Genomic DNA, 22,292 nt, shown 5'->3' on the forward strand with positions numbered 1-22,292 from the left:
AACCACCAGCCTAGGGGTGGCACTGCCCACAATAAGCTGGGACTTCCCAAATCAATCATCCATTAAGATAATGTTGCAGAGGATTGCCTCCTGGCCCATCTGATGGAGACATTTCCTCAGTTGAGTTTACCTCTTCCCAAAGGAGTCTAGTTTGTGGCTAGTTGATACAAAACTTACCAGCACAAACTTTAACAGTCACAAAGCCAGCTCACTCATCTCTCTTGAGTGTGTTGGGGAATCTAACTGACCCTGTCTCCAGATACAATTGTTCTTGCTGTGAAATATACAAACAAACTTGTCTAAACACAGTAGCACCAGCTAAACCACTCTCATCCTCTGGATCTATTCATTGTCTTTGTGTGATCATTTTTTTATTTTCTGGTGATCAGAAAAATATCGTAAGCCATGTTGCATCTTGTTAACAAGCAGATAACGAGTAAAAAAAAAAAAAAGGATGCTTACAATTTTATACTTTCAATATATGTATTTTACTTGATACTTGTGTGTTTATATGTTTGTATTTCATAAATGAGTAGAGCATAGTCCCTTAGTCCCTTTAAAAGTATAAGAAATCCATTCTACTTACCAAACTATTCCCTGAGCCCCAGAGCCAATCGGCTTCAGGTTCTGGTAGCGCTTGAGAACGGTGAAGGTCGAGTCTCCTACTTCCACACTGTAGAACTGGTTGTCTACTTTGCTTTTGCTCATGTTGTAATGTTTGGCAATATATGACACATCCACGTGTTTATCGAATCCCTGTCAAGAAGAACAATGAGGGGAAGTAAGACGAGCGTGGTCGTACAATAGTAATGGATATGGAGAAGTCTCTTCTTTCAATGACTACATGTGTCTGGCCATCTATCATCTTGTCCAGCTAGCTCACATAGGGAAAAACAGTCTGTATTAGGCCCTGCCAGTTTACTTGAAGTAAATGAGGCTTAATATGCAAAGAATGTTTTCTCAGTGTTAAAATGTTTAACACCTGGGAATATAGATCAATGGTTCAATCCCTCGTAACTTAACAACAGCAACAACCAACACCTGTTTAAAACAGAGAGAGATGGGATTTGGTCACAGGATAATTTCATCCTTTAGGGAAACAAACACTGAAGATATTTTGGCTTCAGTGTATCTAAGACACTTAAGGATTCCAGGAAATGAGAGAGGTGCTGACTGGTCACAAGAGGGAAGCTAAAGATGGCCAGCGCAGTCCTTCCTCAAAAAGGGCTCAGGCCACAAACTAGCATGAGGTTCAACTTTTATTAATAAGGTAAATTTGAATTAAACACAATTGACTTCATTTTCCTCACCAATACCCAAATTACTACTATCCTTATTAAGTGCTGAAAATACCAGATTAAATAATCATTGTTCTAAAATTACATGACACTATTTTGAGGGCAATATATAATAAATTAGTACTTATTCATAAAAGCTCCTACGTTATACTTTACTACACAAAAGATGTGGACTCTTTAGTTTGATGGTTCATACTATAACTAACTGATTTCATGTGGCACTCACTGGTGAATGCCTACTTAATACTTAGGCCTCTTCTTGGTGATTTTATTTAGGTTTTAAACATGCATCCTTTCTGTGTGTTGTTTCCAACAATGGAAAGACAAATAATTTTAGCCAGTGGTTCTCATTAGACATAGAATTTACATGTTGGGGGCATTCAGTTAGGAGAATCCGGACATGTTGTATAAAGCAACAGTGATGAAAGATATAGCTTATATGTTCCTTGTGAAAGCCTGCTGGGGGCCTGCAGGAGTTGAGTATTCCACACAACCAATCATTTTCCACATACATCATGAGGTCTGAATGTCCTGCTGAAGCTTCAATCAGTGAAAACTCCACCTACAATGCTTTGAGCCAAGAATTTAAACCAAAGAATTTTTGTATAATTTAACACATTAACTTTTCTGAATTTCAATTCTCATATAATTTGAAAGATTTAAAAATCTCTTAGGCTCTGAACCTCTGAGTTGGCCATAAAACCATTTTCCTTGGAAAGTTTTGCCATCTCATGTCTAAATAAAAAGTTGAAATGGAAGTATCTCTTAATCTCCGCCTGAATCAAATATGATCCAGGCAGGATGATGACGTCATGGAATATAATCCAAGCAAAATGGTGACATCATGTAATGCAATCCAGGCAGGATGGTGACATCATGGAATATGATCCAGGCAGGATGGTGATGTAAGGAAAACTGAGAGGAGATTATTTGAGTTTAGCTAGAAGGATCCGCAAATCTACTGGAAGACTCTGCAGAACCCAGACAGGTGAAGCAGACCTGAATAGACATCACAGACTGCAGCCTATGGTTTGCACCAAGCATACTGGCAGCATTTGATACAAATGTGGAGACCACAAATATTGGTGTACACTGTAGATTTGGGGTCTGCATTGTTTATAGAGGAAGCAGAAAACTCAGGTAATTTGCAAATGTAACAAAAGCCCCAAAATCCAGAAAATAGTCTATGCAGCAAAGCATAGAAATTAAAAGATCGTTCAAAAGCAGGGTGGTGCAAGCCCCTTCAAGGGTACAACAGTGGGGTCTAGGATTTAGGCAGTGGCGTGGACAGCTGCAGGCACAAGAGCATCAGTGTGTAAACTGTCATGGATTTTGACCCAGTACCATGCACAGCTCTCCAAACCACTGTCATTTCTACTATAGACTCACTATATGAGCAGCCCAGAAAGTCCTGCTTTCCTCCTAAGAAAGATTAAAACAAACCCAAATGGATTCACAATACCGAATCCTTTTTGATTGCAAGGTTAATGTGGGGTGACTGACACCTGCCTAATGTGGTCTTTGTTGTGTTCTGACCCTTTGTTGCGTGCCTTAGTATTCAGAATATCACAAAATGCTCAGCACAAGTTAGCCTTACCAAATCTAGATGCTCCTTTTGTCTTCCTCTGGCTTATTCTTCTCATTGTCAATGAGTGGTGTTCCTGAAGTATCGCATGTGTGTTCAATCACATGTGTGTGCTAATTACATGTGTACTAACCACACGTGTATATTAATCACATGTGTGTACAAAACACACATGCACTGATCACACATGTATACTAATCACACATGTGTAACAATCACATGAATATGATTACACGTATGAACTAATTACATGTACAATAATCTTGTGTGTATACTTATCACATGTGTGTAATAATGACATCAGTAGACTTTGTTTCCCAGAACCCTGACTCCACACAGCCACCACTATCCATTTGTAGACTTTGCTGTGCTTTTTCTAGCTATAATCTCCATCTTCCCATGACGGTTGAACGAACCTGCTGGAGATACTCTCAGCGCCTCAACACATATTCGAGAAAGTTTAATAATTCACACAACCTCTTGTTCAGGCTTCCCGAACTTTTGTAATATCATAACTGCCTGACCTGGTTCTGATGACATGTGCGCTCTGTGACAAACACTCGGTTAGCATCTGGCAATGCAGTAAAGACAAGAGAAAGTTGCAACCTAGAACGAGCACGGTGAAGCAGTTAAATATGGATGTGCATCCTATGGGGGAACAAAGTAAATATTCTGGTGATAAAAGGAAATAACAACTCATTGTCTGTGTAATGTTACCATTAATTCACTTAAATACTATGTGTAAAACAGCAAATATATACCAAGTCACTGGTATAAAATCAATATTTCATTTTAATGTTTAATTAGCACATATTAACCATACGTATAACAGACTTTGCTGTGACAATTTCATGCAAGTACACATGTGTTTTGATCATACTCACTCCATTATCCTCTCCTGTCCTTCTCCAACGTCTGTGACGTCATCTTTCCTTCCCCATCTAGCCATCCTTCGACTGCCCTGTTCTTTTTGTGTGACCCCATTGAGTTCACTGGGGTCGCTTACAAACGTTGCTGGTGAGAGTTCATTGACAGGATCGTGCACCTCACTGGTGGCTGAACCACTAAAGAAAACATCTCTCCCTCCCCACCAGTCACTATCTGTATAGAAATCCTCAGGGAGAGGTGGGGCCCCAGGAGCCCCTCCTCCTTCCTTGACAGGGTGTTGACAGGCCAAATCCTGTGGAGATCTTGTCCAGGTAATCAAGAGCTCAAGAGTACCAGAGCGTCCTACCCAGAAGTTACCACACCACACTGCTCCCCTTATTCTTCTGGCTTTTGAATTCCTCCCACCCTTTTCCCATGTTCCCTGGGCACTGGATACCGTATTATAAATGTCTCATTCATAGGTGAGCATTCAATAGTCATTCATTCTGTTTTTGACCAGTTATCTCTACACCCACCACTAACCACTACAGAAAGCTCCTCTGACCAGAGCCGATGGAAGCGCTAGACTATGGGCATAAACATCGTTATTTAGGAGGGAATTTGACAGGGACATCATATCCATTGAGCAGAACAGCAGCAGTAGCTCCACTCTTGCTCATAAACCTCCCCAACCATGGATTTTGACTGGGCATACAGTATGAAATCCAATTTCCCTCCTACGTGGCTGGTATCAAATCCAATCAGAAAGCCACTGGTCACTTCCATAACAGGTTTGCCACTATTTCCCCAGTGGGCTCATCCAGCGTGGCTCCTCAGTATTGTTACACAGAGAATTCACATCCGAGTGGCTTTCTTATGACAGCTGTCCCCCAGCAGGCTTCGTCACACCCAACACAATGTGGACTGGCCAGCAGGGAAGAGTCTTCCATCCCAGTTCAAGGTTGATTTCTCTGTGTCCTGTGACTAAAGCGCCAGAATAAAACCTCTCTCATCCCCTTCAAAATGAGGACTGCGGTTTTGTGTTGACAACTATGGTGTCCAGTGTGGGGCTCCAAGAACGATCCACTTTTCAGTGGAGGAATCAACGGAATGAAAGTCGGGTGCCCGAACGGACCCACTGCGTCCTGGCGTCTGTTGTTATTGATCGTTGGTGAGTTGTTTCTGGGACTCTGTACCTCTCTTGGTTTGGTCAACAGTCAATTTGTTTATTCTTAGCTGGTTAATTAAGGATCCTAATTTAATTTCATTGATCCTTTTTTCCACCCTTTTTTTCTGCATTCAAGTATTTTATTTAAGGTGTCCAGTTTTGCTTGCTTGCTTTTAAAGCATTTTGGTCTAGTCTTTCCGTTTGTTTGTTTGTTTTTGGATCTACAAAGGCATTTGGGTTTTGCTCACCTTTGGAACACTGAGGGTACCCTGGTTCTGTTTTGTCTTAGTTTTCTTTGTGGCTGGAATGTTTTGATTTACTGTCCTTTGGACTTTGTCTCCTGACACAGCTCCTCACATGTATAATTATGTATTTTATTGATTGCTAAGACTTTATTTAGCCTGGGAATTTTATGAGGGCCTGATGATAAAGATGCCAAAGATAAGAGACACTGCCTTTGTCTTACCCGAAGATGTGGAAGTGTCAGGGAGAATACCCCATGACAGCTTCATAGGGAAACTCAGCTGATACCCGGTGTTCCCTGGTCAGAAGGAAGTTTATTGGTTCGCCTGAGGGGTTGATCACCCAGTGTTTTAAGCATCCTCAAGTTTGCATAAATGAGCAGGATAACCTAGAGATCCAGCGGGAGAAGACGGTCTCGGGGTAAAAGCTGAGAAAGTCGTTCCTCAAAGCAGCACATAAAACTGACCCAAAGCACATACCCACTAACTAGCATTGACAGCAATTTTTCAGGAGCAAAAAATGTGTGTGTGTGTGTGTGTGTGTGTGTGTGTGTGTGTGTGTGTGTGTGTGTGTGTGATAAAACTGGGAAGAGGAGACAGATATTAAAACTGAGATAAACATAGGTATAGTGGAATATACTGATGTGTGTGTGAAGAACAAGGTTTCCAAAAACGCAGAAGTATTCGGAGATAGATCACCATCTGTACTCTAACCAGCTTTACATTTGGTAATCACTGACTGACTTGCAATTGTTTGGAAAACAGGGAGCTCTAAAGAGAGCCTAAACATTTACTACCTCCAGACTGTTTGTTCTTGGCCACTTTATGCAGTCCTATGCAAAAATCAATTAATTAATTAATTAAACTCACAAATGGAAGGCCTGCTTTAATTAAAATGTAAAATAATCTATAAAAACTGATAAAATTAGTAATTCATAATAAAAAAAAGCTAAATTGGATGCTAAAACAACAAATAATTTAAAAATTTTAGAGTTGATATAAACTAAAGAAATATTCTACAATAACTCTCTACTCATCCTTCTCGAACCTTACTCCTTATCTCTTGCCCACCTTATAGTTTTCCTTGGACATTTTTTTTCTTTCATCTCTCATGATTGTAGAAAAGTATCTTTTTTTTTTTTTTTAAAAATACAAACTAGTCCTAAAATTCCTTTCGGGCCTAAAACCAGACATCTCTGTTTGACCTGAATCAGGTCCCTACAGTTTAGGGGAAGTCCTCAGGCTGTTAAAGACACCAAATGAAACTTAGCCTGTGTGCCCTCTGCGGCCAGCACTCCTGGGGATTTGTGCTGAGACTCACCTTCAAGAATTGTTGGTGTCTTTCCCTGTCTATCATTTGACTGATCAGTTCTTTCAAATGTGGGCTTTGTGTTCCTTTGCTCCTGTCTTTCTAACCAGAGGCACACCGTGTGTTTGGGTGCCACCAACACCACATAAGCTGCTGACACTCAAAGCTTTGACTGTGGTCAGCTCACTTATAATCACCTGTACTTCAGGAACATTCCCTGCTTGATCTCACCTCGAAAGACTGTCCTATGCTACTGCTAGCAGCTCCTGAGAAAGGAACACTGGGGTTAAGAACCTTGACAGGTGGAGCTTATCAGGTTTTTTTTTTCCTTTAATAATAGAGCTGAAAATAACACTGAGCCAGGGTCAGTTCTGCACTTATATCTGGGAAACCTTGAGCACGCCTTTATTCTTTCATTCATTTATTATTTATGTGCTATGTAGTTCCATAAAGGATTTATGCAGCTCACCATAGAGGCTAGAGGAACGAACAATGAAAGCATTAAATCCAGTGTTAAGCACTAATGACAGATGCAGCAGGCTGAAGAGTGACAGGTATACCAGAAGACTTAAGTTATGAAGGCCCACCACCTTGAGCCCAAAACGTAATGTCATGCTCTGGAAAGCCAAAGGAGAAACTAATGGAGACCAAGACAGAGTCGCAGCGAGTGGCATGTCTTGATTTATTCATCTAACAAATCTATCAGAACAAGTTAGAAGAACGACAGTATTTCTGTAGTGCTTAACTTCAGGGAGATTATGTCCAAAGTCTTTACATAATAAGCCTGGAATCAAACAGTAGTCAGCAAATTCAAGAACTTTTTACCAGGGACACAGAATTATGTTTCATATTTCTTACTTGATATGAACTCTCAGAGGGGCCAGGGGATACAGGCAGAGTAGCATTACTGATTTCCTACTATAGGTATACTCTTCATTGTATCAAATACATTTAAAGTTTACACTCAAAACAAATAAAGGAGGTTCCCAGAGCCACAAATCAACTGACTCTCAGTTCCAGAACTAGTAATTCATGGGCGTGTGAATTAGACTCACCCAGTTCCAGATAATTTTTACAAACTGGAATAGATCAGCTAAAAAGTAACTTACAATAGAGAAGTGGTTATCTAAGAACGAGGTAAGCTAAAGGACGGCTCCTTAGAAAACCCAAAGAAACAGCAGCCAACAGGTCTTCCGCTACAAACTCTTTAGCACTTCTCTCCATCTGGACTCTGAAAGTGCTGCCCATTAAACAAGATGCAAGCTGAACCCAATCTTGTGTTAGCAACGGAAAGCTGACTTTTCCAAAGCCATCATGAAATGCAAAGGGCTTGGTTCTATTCACTATAAAATATTTATTGAGCACATCCTGTGAGCTATATACTATTAAAATCCCTGTAGACATCCAATCCCTGACTCAGCAGAAAAAGCCAGGTGGAGTCACTTTAAGTGGATTAAGCATTTTATAGACAATTCTTTTGATGTTATCATTTGTAATTAAAATTATCTGCCCAATGCCATGGTTCCACTTTTGACACAGATGAAATCAGCAGTTTATCTTATAAGATGTGCTGACAGATGGAGCTCTTCCATGATGCCACCACCAGGTCATCACAGAAGCTAACAGCACTAACCATGCCATTATTGGGGCAAGGAGGCACACACTCACTCCGTTTTACATCTGAATCAAATCATTTATCTACGAGTTTTAAAGGGAGAGATCTGAGGTGACAATACTCAGTAAAATGTCAGTAGGCTTTCGTCTGTCGGGGCCACATCTTGCCATTGTTTCTTGATGGTTTTTTTTTTTTTTTTTTTTTTTTTTTTGGGTTTTTTTCGAGACAGGGTTTCTCTGTGTAGCTTTGCGCCTTTCCTGGGACTCACTTGGTAGCCCAGGCTGGCCTCGAACTCACAGAGATCCGCCTGGCTCTGCTTCCCGAGTGCTGGGATTAAAGGCGTGCGCCACCACCGCCCGGCATTGATGTGTTTCTTTAAGGAGGGTTCCATTCTGGAATCCATTTTGTTTGAGTGCTAGTTGGCCCAGAGATGTTACTCTGTGGAATCAACAGGTTATGACAAATTAACAGTGGAGCAAAACTGTTAACACTAAACTTCTGTTTAGTCACGGATTTCTGCTGTAGGAAAAGGCATTTGAAGTCACCAATGATAGTGCAGGGTGGCCTCTGCCTGCTCGGCCTCTTTGTGTACAAAGGAGGAAAACAAGTCCATGTGGAACTTTCTGAGCAGCAGGTTAGTATTGGTTCAGGAACTGTGCTGACTGACTTGTAGATCACTTAATGTAAGAATTAGTATTCTCAGGTTACAAGGGAGAAATTCTAGACAGACAACTTCCACAAAGAGTAATATCAGGCCAGGCAGTGGTGGCACACACCTTTAATCCCAGCAGAGCCAGGTGGATCTCTGTGAGTTCAAGGCCAGCCTGGGCTACCAAGTGAGCTCCAGGAAAGGTGCAAAGCTACACAGAGAAACCCTGTCTTGAAAAACAAACAAACAAACAAACAAACAAAAAGTAATATCAGAGCTGTGCATGAAGACAGCCTGTTGGAGAATATTATTTTAAGGTGTGTGACTTTTGTTTATGTTTATGTTTGTGTTAAGCTGTGTTACTCTGCCTGTCTAAAACACCTGATGGTCTAATAAAGAACTGAATGGCCAATAGCAAAGCAGGAAAAAGGATAGGAGGGGCTGGCAGACAGAGAGAATAAATAGAAAGAGAAATCTGGAAGGAAAAGAGAAGGAACCAGAGAAGAAGGAGGACATCAGGGGCCAGCCACCCAGCCACCCAGCCATCCAGCCACCCAGCCACCCATGGAGTAAAAGCGAAAGATATACCCAAGTAAGAGAAAGGTATAAGCCCAGAGGCAAAAGATAGACAGAATAACTTAAGTTAAGAAAAGCTGGCTAGAAGCAAGCCAAGCTAAGGCTGGGCATTTATAACTAAGTATAAGTCTCAATGTCTGATTTATTTGGGAGCTGGGTGGCAGGCCTCCAAAAGAGCAAATCAATCCATAATGACAGCTTGCTTCAGAATTCCACTGTGAGAATTTGGGTGATGTCATTTTAACCCCAGTCTCAGTTTTCTTAGACACAGAGGGAAAAAGACACAGTCTGCTCTTCATCAGTGGGGCATTTACACGAGACAATCTGTGTGAACTTCTTAACTATTACACACTTATAATAACTGTGATAGAGAAGTTGTGTGGTGTTTAAAGCTATGCTTAGACTGTTTTAAACAAAGTCCATCCAACTCTTAAGACATTCATAAAGCCAAATACACCATGTTAGAAGTCTAAAGTCTAAAGAGACAGCAGGACTGGAAAGAGTCAAGAAACAAATTTCATTTCCATGTATGATATAGCTGGTGTTCTGCCAGCCTGCATGTGTGCCACACTGTACTTCCCAGCCTCATTTGTAGTATGTGCCTGGACCATGTTAATGCTGACCTAGGAAGAAAGCCAAGTGTCAGCTAACTGCAGAAGCAGTTTTAAAATGATGCACCTTAGGAAGCTGGCAAAATGGATCAGTGGGTAGGGACACTTGCGACCAACCTAACAATCTGAGTTTAATCCCCGAGAACCACACTGTGAACAGAGACAAGTAACTGCCAAACATTGTCCTCTGACCTCCCCATGCACACTGTGGCATATGTATGAATGAGCATGCATTCTCTCTCTCTCTCTCTCTCTCTCTCTCTCTCTCTCTCTCTCTCTCTCTCTCTCTCTCACACACACACACACACACACACACACACATAGTGTGTAAACAAAATGTAATTTTTAAAATGTACAGTGATGCTCCTTGTCTGCTTTTCTTTTTTTTTCTCTGTGGGATCTCAGCTGCTACGGCACAGAATAGCAGGAATGTAAATTTCTGAGTCCTAGAAAGATAAGAGCCCTTCCCAACATGCGTATGGAATCCACACCATAGGAAATAAATGTTTAAGATTTCATGCACATGAAATCTATTCCATAGGAAATATACTGATAAGTTCTAGAGATTTAGGGTCCATTATTACTGCACCCTATTTTTTTATGGAACAAATGTTTATTTTGGTCTTAGGTCGTACCACACGGGCAGTAAGAACACAATGCTCCTGACTCATGGTGCTGACCGTTTAATTGCTGCATAGAGGATCAAACACGGAGTGCTGATTTCAATGGCATTGCCCATTAAGCTAGAACACTGAGTTCTATACCTCTCACTTCACACATCCCCACCTTGTCTGTGATAGTATGAATAGGAAACGGTAGCTGGTATTATATAATCAGAACAAGAAGAATGTCCAGGACAATAAACAGCAACCACTTATTAAGAAAAGCTAAAACTGGCCCTGTGTGAGAGCGAAAGGCTAGAACAGTAAAGTGTGTTTGGGAAAAATGTTTCTAGTGAGTTAATCTGTGATTTACTAACATTTCTCTGAAGTCTGTCTCTATTTTTTTGGTCAGGAACGTTTAGAGTTTTTCTGTGCTACATTCTGGAACCTGAATCTGTTTCCACATGTACAGCACACAACATTATGTTGAGTCCCATGTAAATCTATTTGCTATTTTCATTCCTGCACCTGCATGGCCATGAAAAGATGCAATGAATGTCTCAGTAGTTTTCTGGGCCTAAAGATCTTGGTGTGTGCATCTTCTTTAAATTTTGAGACAAGAATCTTGCTGAATTACACAAGGTGGCAGTGAACTCAGTATGTAACCCAGGATAGCTTCAAAGTTGTCATTTCCAGCTTCACCTTCCCAAGTAGCTGGAATTACAGTGGTGTGCCACCATATCCTGAGTCTTCCGCCACCTTCTGTGTGTGTTTCAGAGCTGGGGACATAGCTCAGTGATGAGACACACTGGCCTAGTACATGCAAGTTCCTGCATTCAATGTGCAGTCCTGAAAATCAACAACACAAGTGCAGTCCTACAGGTGCCAAGGTGCTTTGACCTTTTATGAGTGTGTTAGCAATATGTAATCAAGTAAACATTTGTGTTTTAGAGAACATGAACCCCCCAAAATATAGACTGGCATCTGCTGGATCTAGAACTTGGAACCAAAGTGCTGGTGGGCATGCTTGACCTACTTAAAAAATGTAGCCACTCCTGGTCATGTCCCCATTTTTTCAGTAAAACAAAGACTACAGCTTCATTTCTATTTCCAATACCTCCTGTCACGAGGATAATAAGCATCAAAATAGTGCATCTAAAGCAAAAAACTAATTACAGAGGAACACAATGTAGACTAAAACAGACTCTGCATTTTACATGTCTCTTATGGAGCATGATTACAGATGAGCCATGCACTGAAACCATGGACAGACAGAACAACTATAAAAAAATATGCAAGCCATGACTTTATTCAGTATGATTGAAGCTTCAATCATAATTAAACTTACAATACCAAGCTTCATTTACAATCAAGTTAAGCTCATTCCAAATGACGCTAAAATCTGACCTTTTTGTGTTTAAGTAAACCAAGCACATTTTCAAAATGAACCAATACAAAAGCCCTCACAGTTCCGAAACTGAATCTTTTAACTTGTCAGTTAATCTTGGGCAGCACAGCAGAGTCTATTATAACTGTTTTATAGGTTTTTGTTTTGTTTTAGAAGAAATATTTCAGGGTATAGAACAGAAGTGGAGCACTAAATTTGCTACAGCTATCTTTTCATGTAGACACAAGAAAAAATATCATAAAGCGATACAAGCCTCATTCATAAATGCAGGAAGACAGTTGCCATGACAGCATACACAGCAATGAGTTATTTCATCAGACAATATGTGTCATGTTGTTATACTGTCCACCTGGCCTTTGTTTAATATCTTATCCCCTACAGCCAGGCAAACAAAAGCATGAATGCTGTGTTTTTTAGGTTATTAATACAAAATTAAAAATGATTGAATTATATATAAAGAAAGTCAGAGCCATATTCCATTACATAGATGGCAGTAGGAACCCAATAAAATGAGAAGCTTAAGTAAAAAATTTCTCTTCCTAAATGGTAAAAAGTCATCTGAAACTTTTTATGAAGTTTATAAAAATATGAAAAATAAAATAGCAAAGGAAGTAATGTTTTGCAGCATTTCATCTCTTCATTGTCAACTTTACTAGACCTGACACTTAAGAACCACATCTCTGGACATGTCTTTAAGGATATTTCCACAAGTTTAGCAGAAGAAGGAAGGCCCACCCTGAATATGAGGGGAACCATCGCATGGACTGGGGTTCTGAACAAATGAGAAAGAAGAAGGAAAGCTAGATGAGAAGGAACTTCTTGTTGACTCTGGACACATTGTGACATGGCCACCTGCTGAGCTATAGGCTGAGCTTGCCATGCCATGATGAACCACATCTCCCTAAGCTGTGAGCTTAGTGGATTGTTTGGGTGGGAGGCCGGAATGCTGGGAGAAATGTGGGCAGGGAGAGTGTTTCATGAGGCCTCAACAGGAAATAAGGATGCTATTCAGAACTAGCTAAAGGCTGCTTGTCCTGTGTTCTGACCATGCTCTGCAAATCTAAGCAAAACTCGAATCAAAATAAATTAATGGAGAAAATTCCAGGAGAGCATAACCCTGGCTGCAGCGTGGTGACTGCTTATTTCTCTCTGCTGGGTCTATGGTGGATGACCGAAAGATATGGAAATTGTACAGTTTGATGAGCAAAGCACAGACAAAGCCGATGTGAAGAGAGCAGCTGTAATTATTACAGAGAAAGCATGTGCTCATCCGTGGAAACTAGGAAAGATGTCTCAGAGGAATGATTCCACCTGTCCAAGGCTCCAACATACAAAAATGCAAAACTATTTGAGACAAGAGAGTCTGAACTGAGAATGTGGCTGAAGATTTCCTGTTCGGAAATAACTTCCTAGGGGAGCACTTTCCCAAATCCAGGTACCAGAGTATGCAAATGTCACGGTAAAAAGAGGGCCCACTACATCTCAAGCTGGCAGCAGAACTTGGCAGGATGATCCGCACAGTGATGGTTTTGCAGGCATGCAAAGGTGCAACAGTAACAGAATCCGGGAGGCTTGAGTACATGTTCCAGAAAGCCACTGAGGCCAGACAATGTGAGGCAGGGGCATAGTCCCTGAAACAAAACTTTAAGGTGCCATTTTATTAAGCTGTGAAAGTTAAGATTAAGCTGCAAAGAGACTCTAAGATATTGGAGATACTAGACACCATTGGAAAGTTACCAAGGAGAATTGTAGGTATGAAAAGAGCCAGCCCAACAAAAAATTGTCCAAACCTATGAGATCTTACAGCTACATGTCTGGCATCTGGTGTTCTTAGTGGTATGATTTGACACTGCCTTTTGTGACCCTCATGTCTCTAGTTCTGGTGCATGTAACACACATATTTTAAACATTTATGTAAAAACCTTTTCTTCTTCTCATGCCAATCAATAATTGTTATCTAAATTTTGTCTTAATTTGGTTCCCAATCAAAATACTGCATGCCAAATGAAATTATTAAACAGTCATAATGGCTGCTTCGGAGAGAATGAATGGATGCTCTGAGTGATGTGTGTGATAATTCCCTCATTCATATTCTGTCTCTGTCTCTCTAGCTCTCTCAAATAAAAATCAGCCTTCAAAATAGATAATAAAAATGTGTATATTAGGGTTTGTATAATTGTTAAGCCCTCAAACTCCAAATTAAACATAAATTGGCCCCAACTTCTGAAAATAACTGGGGTTATACAGACAAAATGAAGAAAAAAATTGTAGTCATTTTTTTATATTGGACATTCAAAGATTACAATTGTTTATATTTATGGACTATAAAATGACGTTGTATACCTATAAGGCAGAATGAGTAAACCAAGCTAATTAAAATATCTATAAGGTGTGTTGAATAAAGGATGAAATGAACACCAACCAGCAAATTCATCAATATCCCTTTGACATAAAGCATAAGCGTTTCTGTGGTACAGCCAAAAGAAAGACAAACTCAGGTCCCTTAATTTCTTAAACCTGTTCCTTAATTTCTAAGTCCACTTAAACTTGTGACTTGTTGATTAACTTGTACAAAGGGTGGGTTTGTATATGGCGTGCACTGTGCGTGGGTATGTGTACACATGTGGAGGTCTATTGACTAAGTCACTCGCTGGCCTGGGACCTCCCTGAGTCAGGCTAGGCTAGTGATTAGAGGTTTTCAGGATCCACTCTCTCCTCCTCTCACATGGCCACAGACCAGACTCTAAGCACAGGCCACTGTGCCTGGCTTATGTGGGTTCTGAGGATTGAGCGTGGGTCCCCACACTTGTGACTGACTGATTTACGCCCTAAGCTATCCCTGCAGGCCCAGTTAACTAATTTTAATTCTTGAAACTCAGGGCTCTCTTCAAATCAGGAAATCCTTTAAAATTTTTCAGTATCAGTATACCTTCAGAGAGTTAACAACTATTAGATGTTAGATTAAGAATCATTGTGATTAGTAAAGCAGCCAGAGCATGATCAAGGCTAGACGCACACTCCTCCAAGAGACGAGGATGCTGAGGAATTAGGTTTCACAGACAAGCATTCTACTCTGGAGACAGCGTTTCTCTGCTGTCTTTCTTTCTACTTTCAAGAGCTCAAAACTATGTATTGAACATTTGCTGGATTAAAATAAATTGAGCTTTAGAATCAAGGTTGAGATGTGCTGGCCTTTTTCTTCCTGCAGGACCCCTGTGGGACAAGGCTAGCCCTGTACACCTGAGGCTAGCGCCGCCCTGAGGTGACAAGCACTGCAGATGCCAGCAGGTGGGAGGGGAGGTTCCAGCTTCTCCTCATCACTGTGGGTAAATTGGTGGTTCGAGTCCTGACTCATCCGTTGTGTGAATCATGATGCCACTGCCCTGTGCGACCCACATCTCTAGTTCTGCTGCATGCAGCATGCACATTTTAAATATTTATGAAAAGGCTGTTTCTTCTCCTCATGGCAATCAATAATTATTTTTTAAATTTTGTGTTAATTTGGTTTCTAGTAACTCTCATCTTAGTGCAAAGGAACAGTGTGTGAGGCTCAAATTTCCTTGTGGACCCAAGGTTGCCTTGCTTAGACGGTGGCCCACAGGAGACCAGTGCTCATTGTCCACAGCCCTGTCTGAGAATTAGACACCAGCAGGGGACCACCCGTGTACACAAAGCGTTTTATGGACTCCTAGTGTAGAAATGTACTTTTTTGTCATCCCTATAGCTCTGCCTCTCCTTTATGTCTCTAGAATGAGAGCTCTAGAAACAAGCTACAAAAGCAGCACTTATGTGGATTTCTTTTATTCACAAGAGAAACGCAACGCTCTGTGTGTCTGCCCAGCTGAGACCGGCGCCAAGGCAGCCATCCTGCCTTTCAGGAGGGGTTAAGACACTGGGCCCTTCATACTCCCCAGGTATATCTTATCATTTTTATTGTGAAAGTAGGAGTTATTTGTTTCATGTCTTCCATCACATAGAAAAATTTCTACCAAATATAGTAACAGCTCTCCTGGTAGCAATGCCTTAAACAACAAGTAACATAATAACCAATATTAATCTATTATTTATAATAAATAATGTATTTGTTAATAAAAGGTATTATTAGAAAGTCAGTAAATCTCATGTTATTCAAATGATTCCATAAAATTTTTAGTTAAAACAATGATAAATATGTACATATTTTTGTTGATATTTAGCATCTATAAATTCTTGTTTTCTATGATTTCTTATAGACATTTCAAAGACTGAAAATATGGAGTGATGATAACCTACAGGCTGAGGTCAAGAGGCGTAGATGGTAGGCACATTTGATTACTAATTAAAGTTATCTAAGATCTTTGAGTTTATATAGGAGCAGAAATTAAGATGCAACCGTAGTCAGCTGGTGGCAGGAACAGAAGAGGCCTGTGAGACGCCATGGGAAAGAAGTTCCCAGAGAAAGTATGAAGGTAAACCCTCCTGATAACTCTGCCTCTAAAAATAAAGACACCGTGTTCTTCGTTTTACTAGAGAAGTAGAGGAGAGGCAGAGCTATAGGAATAAAAGAGAGATACATAATATTATCAAAGCACATTTCTACACTAGGAGTCAATAAAATGCTTTGTGTACACGGGCAGTCTCCTGCTGGTGTCTAATTCTCTGACAGGGTTGTGGACAATGAGCACTGGTCTCCTGTGGGCCACAGAGACTCAAGCTTGCTTGTTTTTCCACCCAAGGAAGATCATGGCTGCAAGAGAATAGACAGTCACAACATTGATGATTTGTTTTTCCACAGAGCACGTATTTGGGGGAGTCCATGTGAGTGCTGCAACCTACCAGTGAACAAGAGCCAAAAATCCAAGGTGTACTCAAAATCGATGGCACCAGTGGGTAGAAGAAGGAAGGAGAGTTCCTTGTATTGGCTCACTCTTATGTAAAACTCCCATCAAGACGTCTTGGGCTACCAAACTGACATCACTGAGTACAGAATTAGAAGGGACGTGCACAGTTATCTCAGTGAACCTGTGTGGACTGGTTCCAGCAAGACTCTGAAACTGTTTCTGGCCAAGTGCAAAAAGCCTGTCCTGATGAGAAGAGAGAAGCACCCTACCACACCAACCACACACTTAGTGAGTCAAATAAGGTAAGTGTGAGGGAGGGGGAAGAAGGGCAGAGAAACTGGATGGGCAGTGGAGAATCTCAAGGGAACAGTTTTAGGGTGCCAGATAATAAAGGCTTTAGAATGAGTGTTTAGGGCTCTATCCCATGAGATTCAAAGACATTGAAAGATTTGTGGCATGCTTTGTTTTGTTTCTGGTAATATAACTCAAAGGCCCCTCTCCCAAGTGTTTTGAGGATAAACCATTTAGGACCTGCCAAAGGCAGATGCTCTTATAGTAATTGAGACAGGAGAGAGGGTGGCTTTGGGTCAAAGTGGTAGCAGAGAGATGGTAAGAGCGAGTGACAGTTCAGGGACATGTGGAGTTCAATCCAGCAGAGTGTGCCGACAGGTTGGATGTGGGGGTTGGCTCATAATGACTCCATAGTTCTGTTCTAACTGGATCGACAGAGTCAGAACTTCCTGAATTGTTACAAAGACAATGGGAACAGAAATAATGTAAGAAAGACTGGGTGTCTTGTTGTCTCTGAGGAAAGTTCCTTATGTAGCTCAGGCTGACCTTGAATTCATGATCCCCCTGCCTCAGCCTCCCCAGTGCTGGAGGTTACAGGTGTGCACCATGCACCACCACAGTAACTAGGGTTGGATTTAAATCGCTATAGTTTGGCATGCTTTCTGGACATCTGATTGGCGATGCAGAACCGAGCAGTTGTGTGCAGGAGTCTGGTTGTAAGGGGAGGTCTGGCTTAGAAACACAACTGTGTAAGTTTGCAAGGTCACCCTCACATTGAGAACTCAAGGAGGATGTGAGCACCTGGAGAGAGCAGAAACTCGGGGACGTTCCAGCAGTGTTTTCAACACTTTGCAAGGACAAGTTCACTGAATTCCTATAACAACTCCCAGAAGTGGATGTTATTTATTTCCCCCTTTTACAAATCGTCAAACTGATGCACAGAAATGCTGAGAAACTCAGTCACGCTGGCAAGCAAGCGACTACTAAACGGTACCTCGGCATTTCCAGCTACGCTCTATGCATCCAGAGCTCTTGCTAGAGATGAGATCCCATCTACAGGCTTGAGCCTCAAGCCCCATGACAGTTGGACATAAACAAGGTGAGGCCAAACAGAATATCTTAGAACACGGGTCAAAACTTTACTTTGCCCAAGGAATCCTACTCACGTTCAGAGAGAGTGAGTGCCATTGAAACTAAGTGAAACCAAAACATTGTTCCCTTTGCAGTGAAGAGAACTGTATAAACTAATAGAGGAGGCAGAGTCCCCTCTTAAACCTGCTTTCAGTGGGTGCATGCCACCCCGTTCACAGCCCAGCTCAGTGAGAAGCGGCAAGCAGCACACAGAGACACAAAGCTTCTGCTTTGCCTGGGAATATGGGTAGCGTACATTTCCCCTCCAGACCTCAAGCAATCCTCAAGAGTAAAGGGGAGGATGACAACGAAACCCAGACGGCTGCTTTAGGCTAGGACAGTTCTATGCACACCACCAGTGTGTACAGGGGCCCTAAGTACTATTTCATGTTTGTTTGTTTGTTTGTTTGGTTGGTTGGTTGGTTGGTTGGTCGGTTGGTTTTTCGAGACAGTGTTTCTCTGTGTAGCTTTGGTGCCTGTCCTGGATCTCACTCTGTAGACCAGGTTGGCCTCGAACTCACAGAGATCCACCTGCCTCTGCCTCCCAGGTGCTGGGATTAAAGACATGCACCACACTGCCTGGCTAAATGCTGTTTTCTTAGTGACAGTGTTTGTATGAATACAAGGGCTCAGATTTATGGCTTTTCACAAACACCAACCATGTGGCTACCTTTGTGTCCCTCCTTTATGGGTCACTGACGACACAGCTGTTGTTGTTGCGCTGTTTTGTTTTCTAACTACTGTAAAAACAAACTGCATGTCACTTGTGGGTGTCAACAGGTAGTCATAAGAGATGCTGCATTGGGGACTCCGCAGCCCTCCGGAAAATGAAGAGCAAGGCTTGTTCCTGGTGCTTTGACTATCAATGCCACAGTCCAAGGATTTGGACAGAAATACTGAAAAATTTAAATGAAGCTGAAATCTGACTGGAAATCACTTTACAGATTGACTAGCGATAAACCCGTTCAGAGAGTTTCTTCATTTCTAAGCTTACCTAAGTAAACTAGAAAAGGGGGTGGGGGATCTAAGTATTCACTGTGCTTTCCAAGCACTTGTAGTGTTACATAAAGAACAGCCTGGTGTGGTACACACGAAAACGGAATAGCAGAAGTGAAACACACGGGGTGTACTGTACCTTGTTTTACCTGTGAGGAACACACACCTGGCAAAAGGCGATTTTCACATCCAAGGTTGGTTCACTGCAGTAGTACAAGAAATGGAGGCTCATAAATACCTACAGGAGACAAAATTGGGTGATAAGTTTCCAAGCCACTAACTCCTAGTTATTTAATAGTATAGATTTTATAGTCATCTGAGTTATAGACAAGAGATCATAAATAGCACATATGCACCACAGGTCTCACCCATATCTATACTGAGTACCTTTCACAAATTATAAATATTACACAAGGCAAAATGGTAAAATATTTTATGTTCTATGATGATCAGTGTCATCATGATTATATATATTAGATATAATAATCGAATATTCCTAATAAGGCTAAATACAAAATTTATGTAACACTTTCAGTGCTGGGCATCTAATTGAAAAAATATCAAACGTATGCTCAAGAGGATGTGTGTGGAAGTTTATTGTAGAATTCGACGTTTGTTATGGTTCAGAATGGCATGCTCACCATAGACTCCTATGCTGGAGACTTGATCTCTACTACAGCAGTGCTCAGGCACCTGGACCATGATGGTACAAACCTAATAAATTAGTGAGTCCTCTGGTGGAACCACAGCTGAGTGGTCTGCTGAGGATGTGGAAACTCAAGGTGGTGGGACTAGCAAGAAGACAGACGTCAGTGGGGTGTGCTTCTCCAGGCTCTGTCTTGTTCCCTGTCCTTCACTCACTCACTTTCCCTGCCTCCCTGTCCACCACATGCTCCCTGCCCTGATGTTCTTCCTCCTGGACTAACACCTCTCAAATAGTGAGCCAAAATACACATCTCCTTTGAACTGTTATTTGTGGGTATGTAATCTCAGGGATGGGAACCTGACGGAATACTAGGAAGCAAACTAAAATATGTAATATAACTATAAAAGATGTAGAATCATTACATTCTAATTTAATGTATAAATACAGATAAAATCTTCCAACGTGCTTTGGGGGGAAGCAAGTTTGAAGTTCCCTTATTAAAGATTTAAGATACACAAAAATAATAGCACTCATTATTTTAAGTACATATAACTATAGAACAAAGAAAAGTGGGCACTCTATTAATATCTGTTTGATCTCAGTGGAAATTAAAAAGATTTAATTACACTATTTTCTGTGGATTTGAAATATTTAACAACTCTGCAAGGTTGCAAGAGGAGGAAAATGTTAAGGCAATGCCAAATGAAGGCCTGAATCCTTGGTAATGATACAGCATCAGAAGAACCCTGCAGCTTCACCCATTTAATTAAACATGTTTTTGAACATCATCGCATGCAAGGTAACATTCTGTGAGATCAAAGGATTTAAAACTAAGCACGGATGTAAGACTTCTGTTTCTGGCATATGATTGATTAGGTATCCTAAAAACCACTCTGAAATCAAAACTCCTAACAAAAACATCTTAGGTGAGAGACGTAAAAGACTTTAAGATGCATAGCTAAGCTTTTCAAAGGAAAAAGAAAGGTTCTGAGAAGCAGAGAACAGTGTAGAGGGGCCACACAGAGACACCCAGGAGCCAGAGATGCTGCTTGGCCCTCACTACCTGCCATTCCTGGTAACCAGATTTTCAGGTTTTAAAGAGAATACTCAGAGTACAGTGAACACACATCTGTCCACCTGGGTGGGAAGTGACATTGAAGAAAACTGAAAAAGCCTTACAAGAGGAAATTTTAAACCAACTTCATGAGGAAGCAGAATAAACCAGAGTGAGGTCAGAGTTGATAGAATCATGTTTAGTATTGGACTTTGATATACATCTTATCTTTCAAATAAGGAAGAGTAAAAGAATTTAAAAAAAAAAGTAGACCATCCATGAATAGAGAAAAGTCTGGGTGTTTGTTTGGATGTGGGAGAGAGAAATATTCTAGTAGATATGAAAGTATAAGATCATTATAAAAGTTGGGTATCAATTAACAGAATAAGGAGCATAGAAAGAAATAGATCCATGCATGGAAACCAGATTACATTAAGGTCTACATTTTAGATATCTGGGGAAATGAGAAACTGTGTTGAGTCATGAATGTGACAACCGGTCATTCATGTGGGAAGAAAGTGAACCCCTATTAGAAGACAGTTCTGTATGGGACTCTTGCATTTGTGTGTGTTTTGCAAACAGAATCCCTGGCTGCTTTTGTTCCAATCTCAAGGAAGGTTATACAGCAGACATGCTTGGAAGATACATACAGCACCTCCCTCTTAGACCAAAGAGGAGATCCAATCATTCTATAGTATAATAAAAACTAGAGAAAGCCTTGGATATGAGTTAGACATGATTCTTATCTGTTATAAAGGACTTGAGGCTCCTAAGATTAATGTTCCTCTGCAATATGCAGCCTGAAGTGTGTGTGATAATTCTCCAACCTGCCTTGCACCACTCTGTGAACTGAGGCCAAGAAGCTGTTCTAGCTTCTGGCTGACGGTCCTGCTGTAAGTAGCAAAGGCCTGTATTGGATCAGAGAACCTTGTGTCATCTGCCATTATCCATGAAATGATGGAAAGCCAGCTTAGAAGCTTGCATGTGGGTTATACCTCAGATTCTTTAGAAGTCTTAGGAACTTCTATATATATTTGTATATAACTCATGTTATATAGAAGAAAAAATCCAGATAAGGTTAAAAACCTCAGAAAGGCTCAAATTTTAAATATTACAAGTTGCAAATATTCCAGAAGAAAATACAATTGAATGTCAGAGACATATAAATACTATGCAGATACACTAAAGTATAAAGGAAATTATTACTAAATAGTTATTAAATTTAGTAAGTTTATTTATGAAAAGATCTAGTGAGTTTTTTTAAAAGTAGACCACAAATCTGGAAAGGTATTTAAAACACACAGCCAATGGAAAGTTTAGTTAGAATTTATATAGAACTTTAAAAAAATAATCAAGCCAAACTCAGAGAATCCAGCAGGAAAAAATGGACTAAACAAATTAAAAATAAACAAATTTTTTCATAG

General features: G+C 40.7%; 1 protein-coding gene across 3 annotated transcripts in view; it reads right to left on the reverse strand.

Moving 5' to 3' along the window:
• The window catches only part of Mapk10 (mitogen-activated protein kinase 10), a 294,249-nt gene that overhangs the window by 130,041 nt on the left and 141,916 nt on the right, over window positions 1–22,292 (reverse strand). For 2 of the 3 annotated variants that reach the window (XM_028867293.2, XM_028867295.2), the window contains exons 3-4: window positions 19,335–19,406; window positions 587–756 (exon numbers count right to left, since the gene is read on the reverse strand). In XM_028867293.2, the coding sequence (XP_028723126.1) occupies window positions 587–756; window positions 19,335–19,400 (236 nt within the window). In that variant the 5' untranslated portion in view covers window positions 19,401–19,406. Of the gene's footprint in view, window positions 1–586; window positions 757–19,307; window positions 19,407–22,292 lie in introns of those variants that run through there. The other variant, XM_028867294.1, reaches the window with a different exon arrangement.

The sequence above is a fragment of the Peromyscus leucopus genome, chromosome 10 (genome assembly GCF_004664715.2).
Source record: "Peromyscus leucopus breed LL Stock chromosome 10, UCI_PerLeu_2.1, whole genome shotgun sequence".
Lineage (NCBI taxonomy): Eukaryota > Metazoa > Chordata > Mammalia > Rodentia > Cricetidae > Peromyscus > Peromyscus leucopus.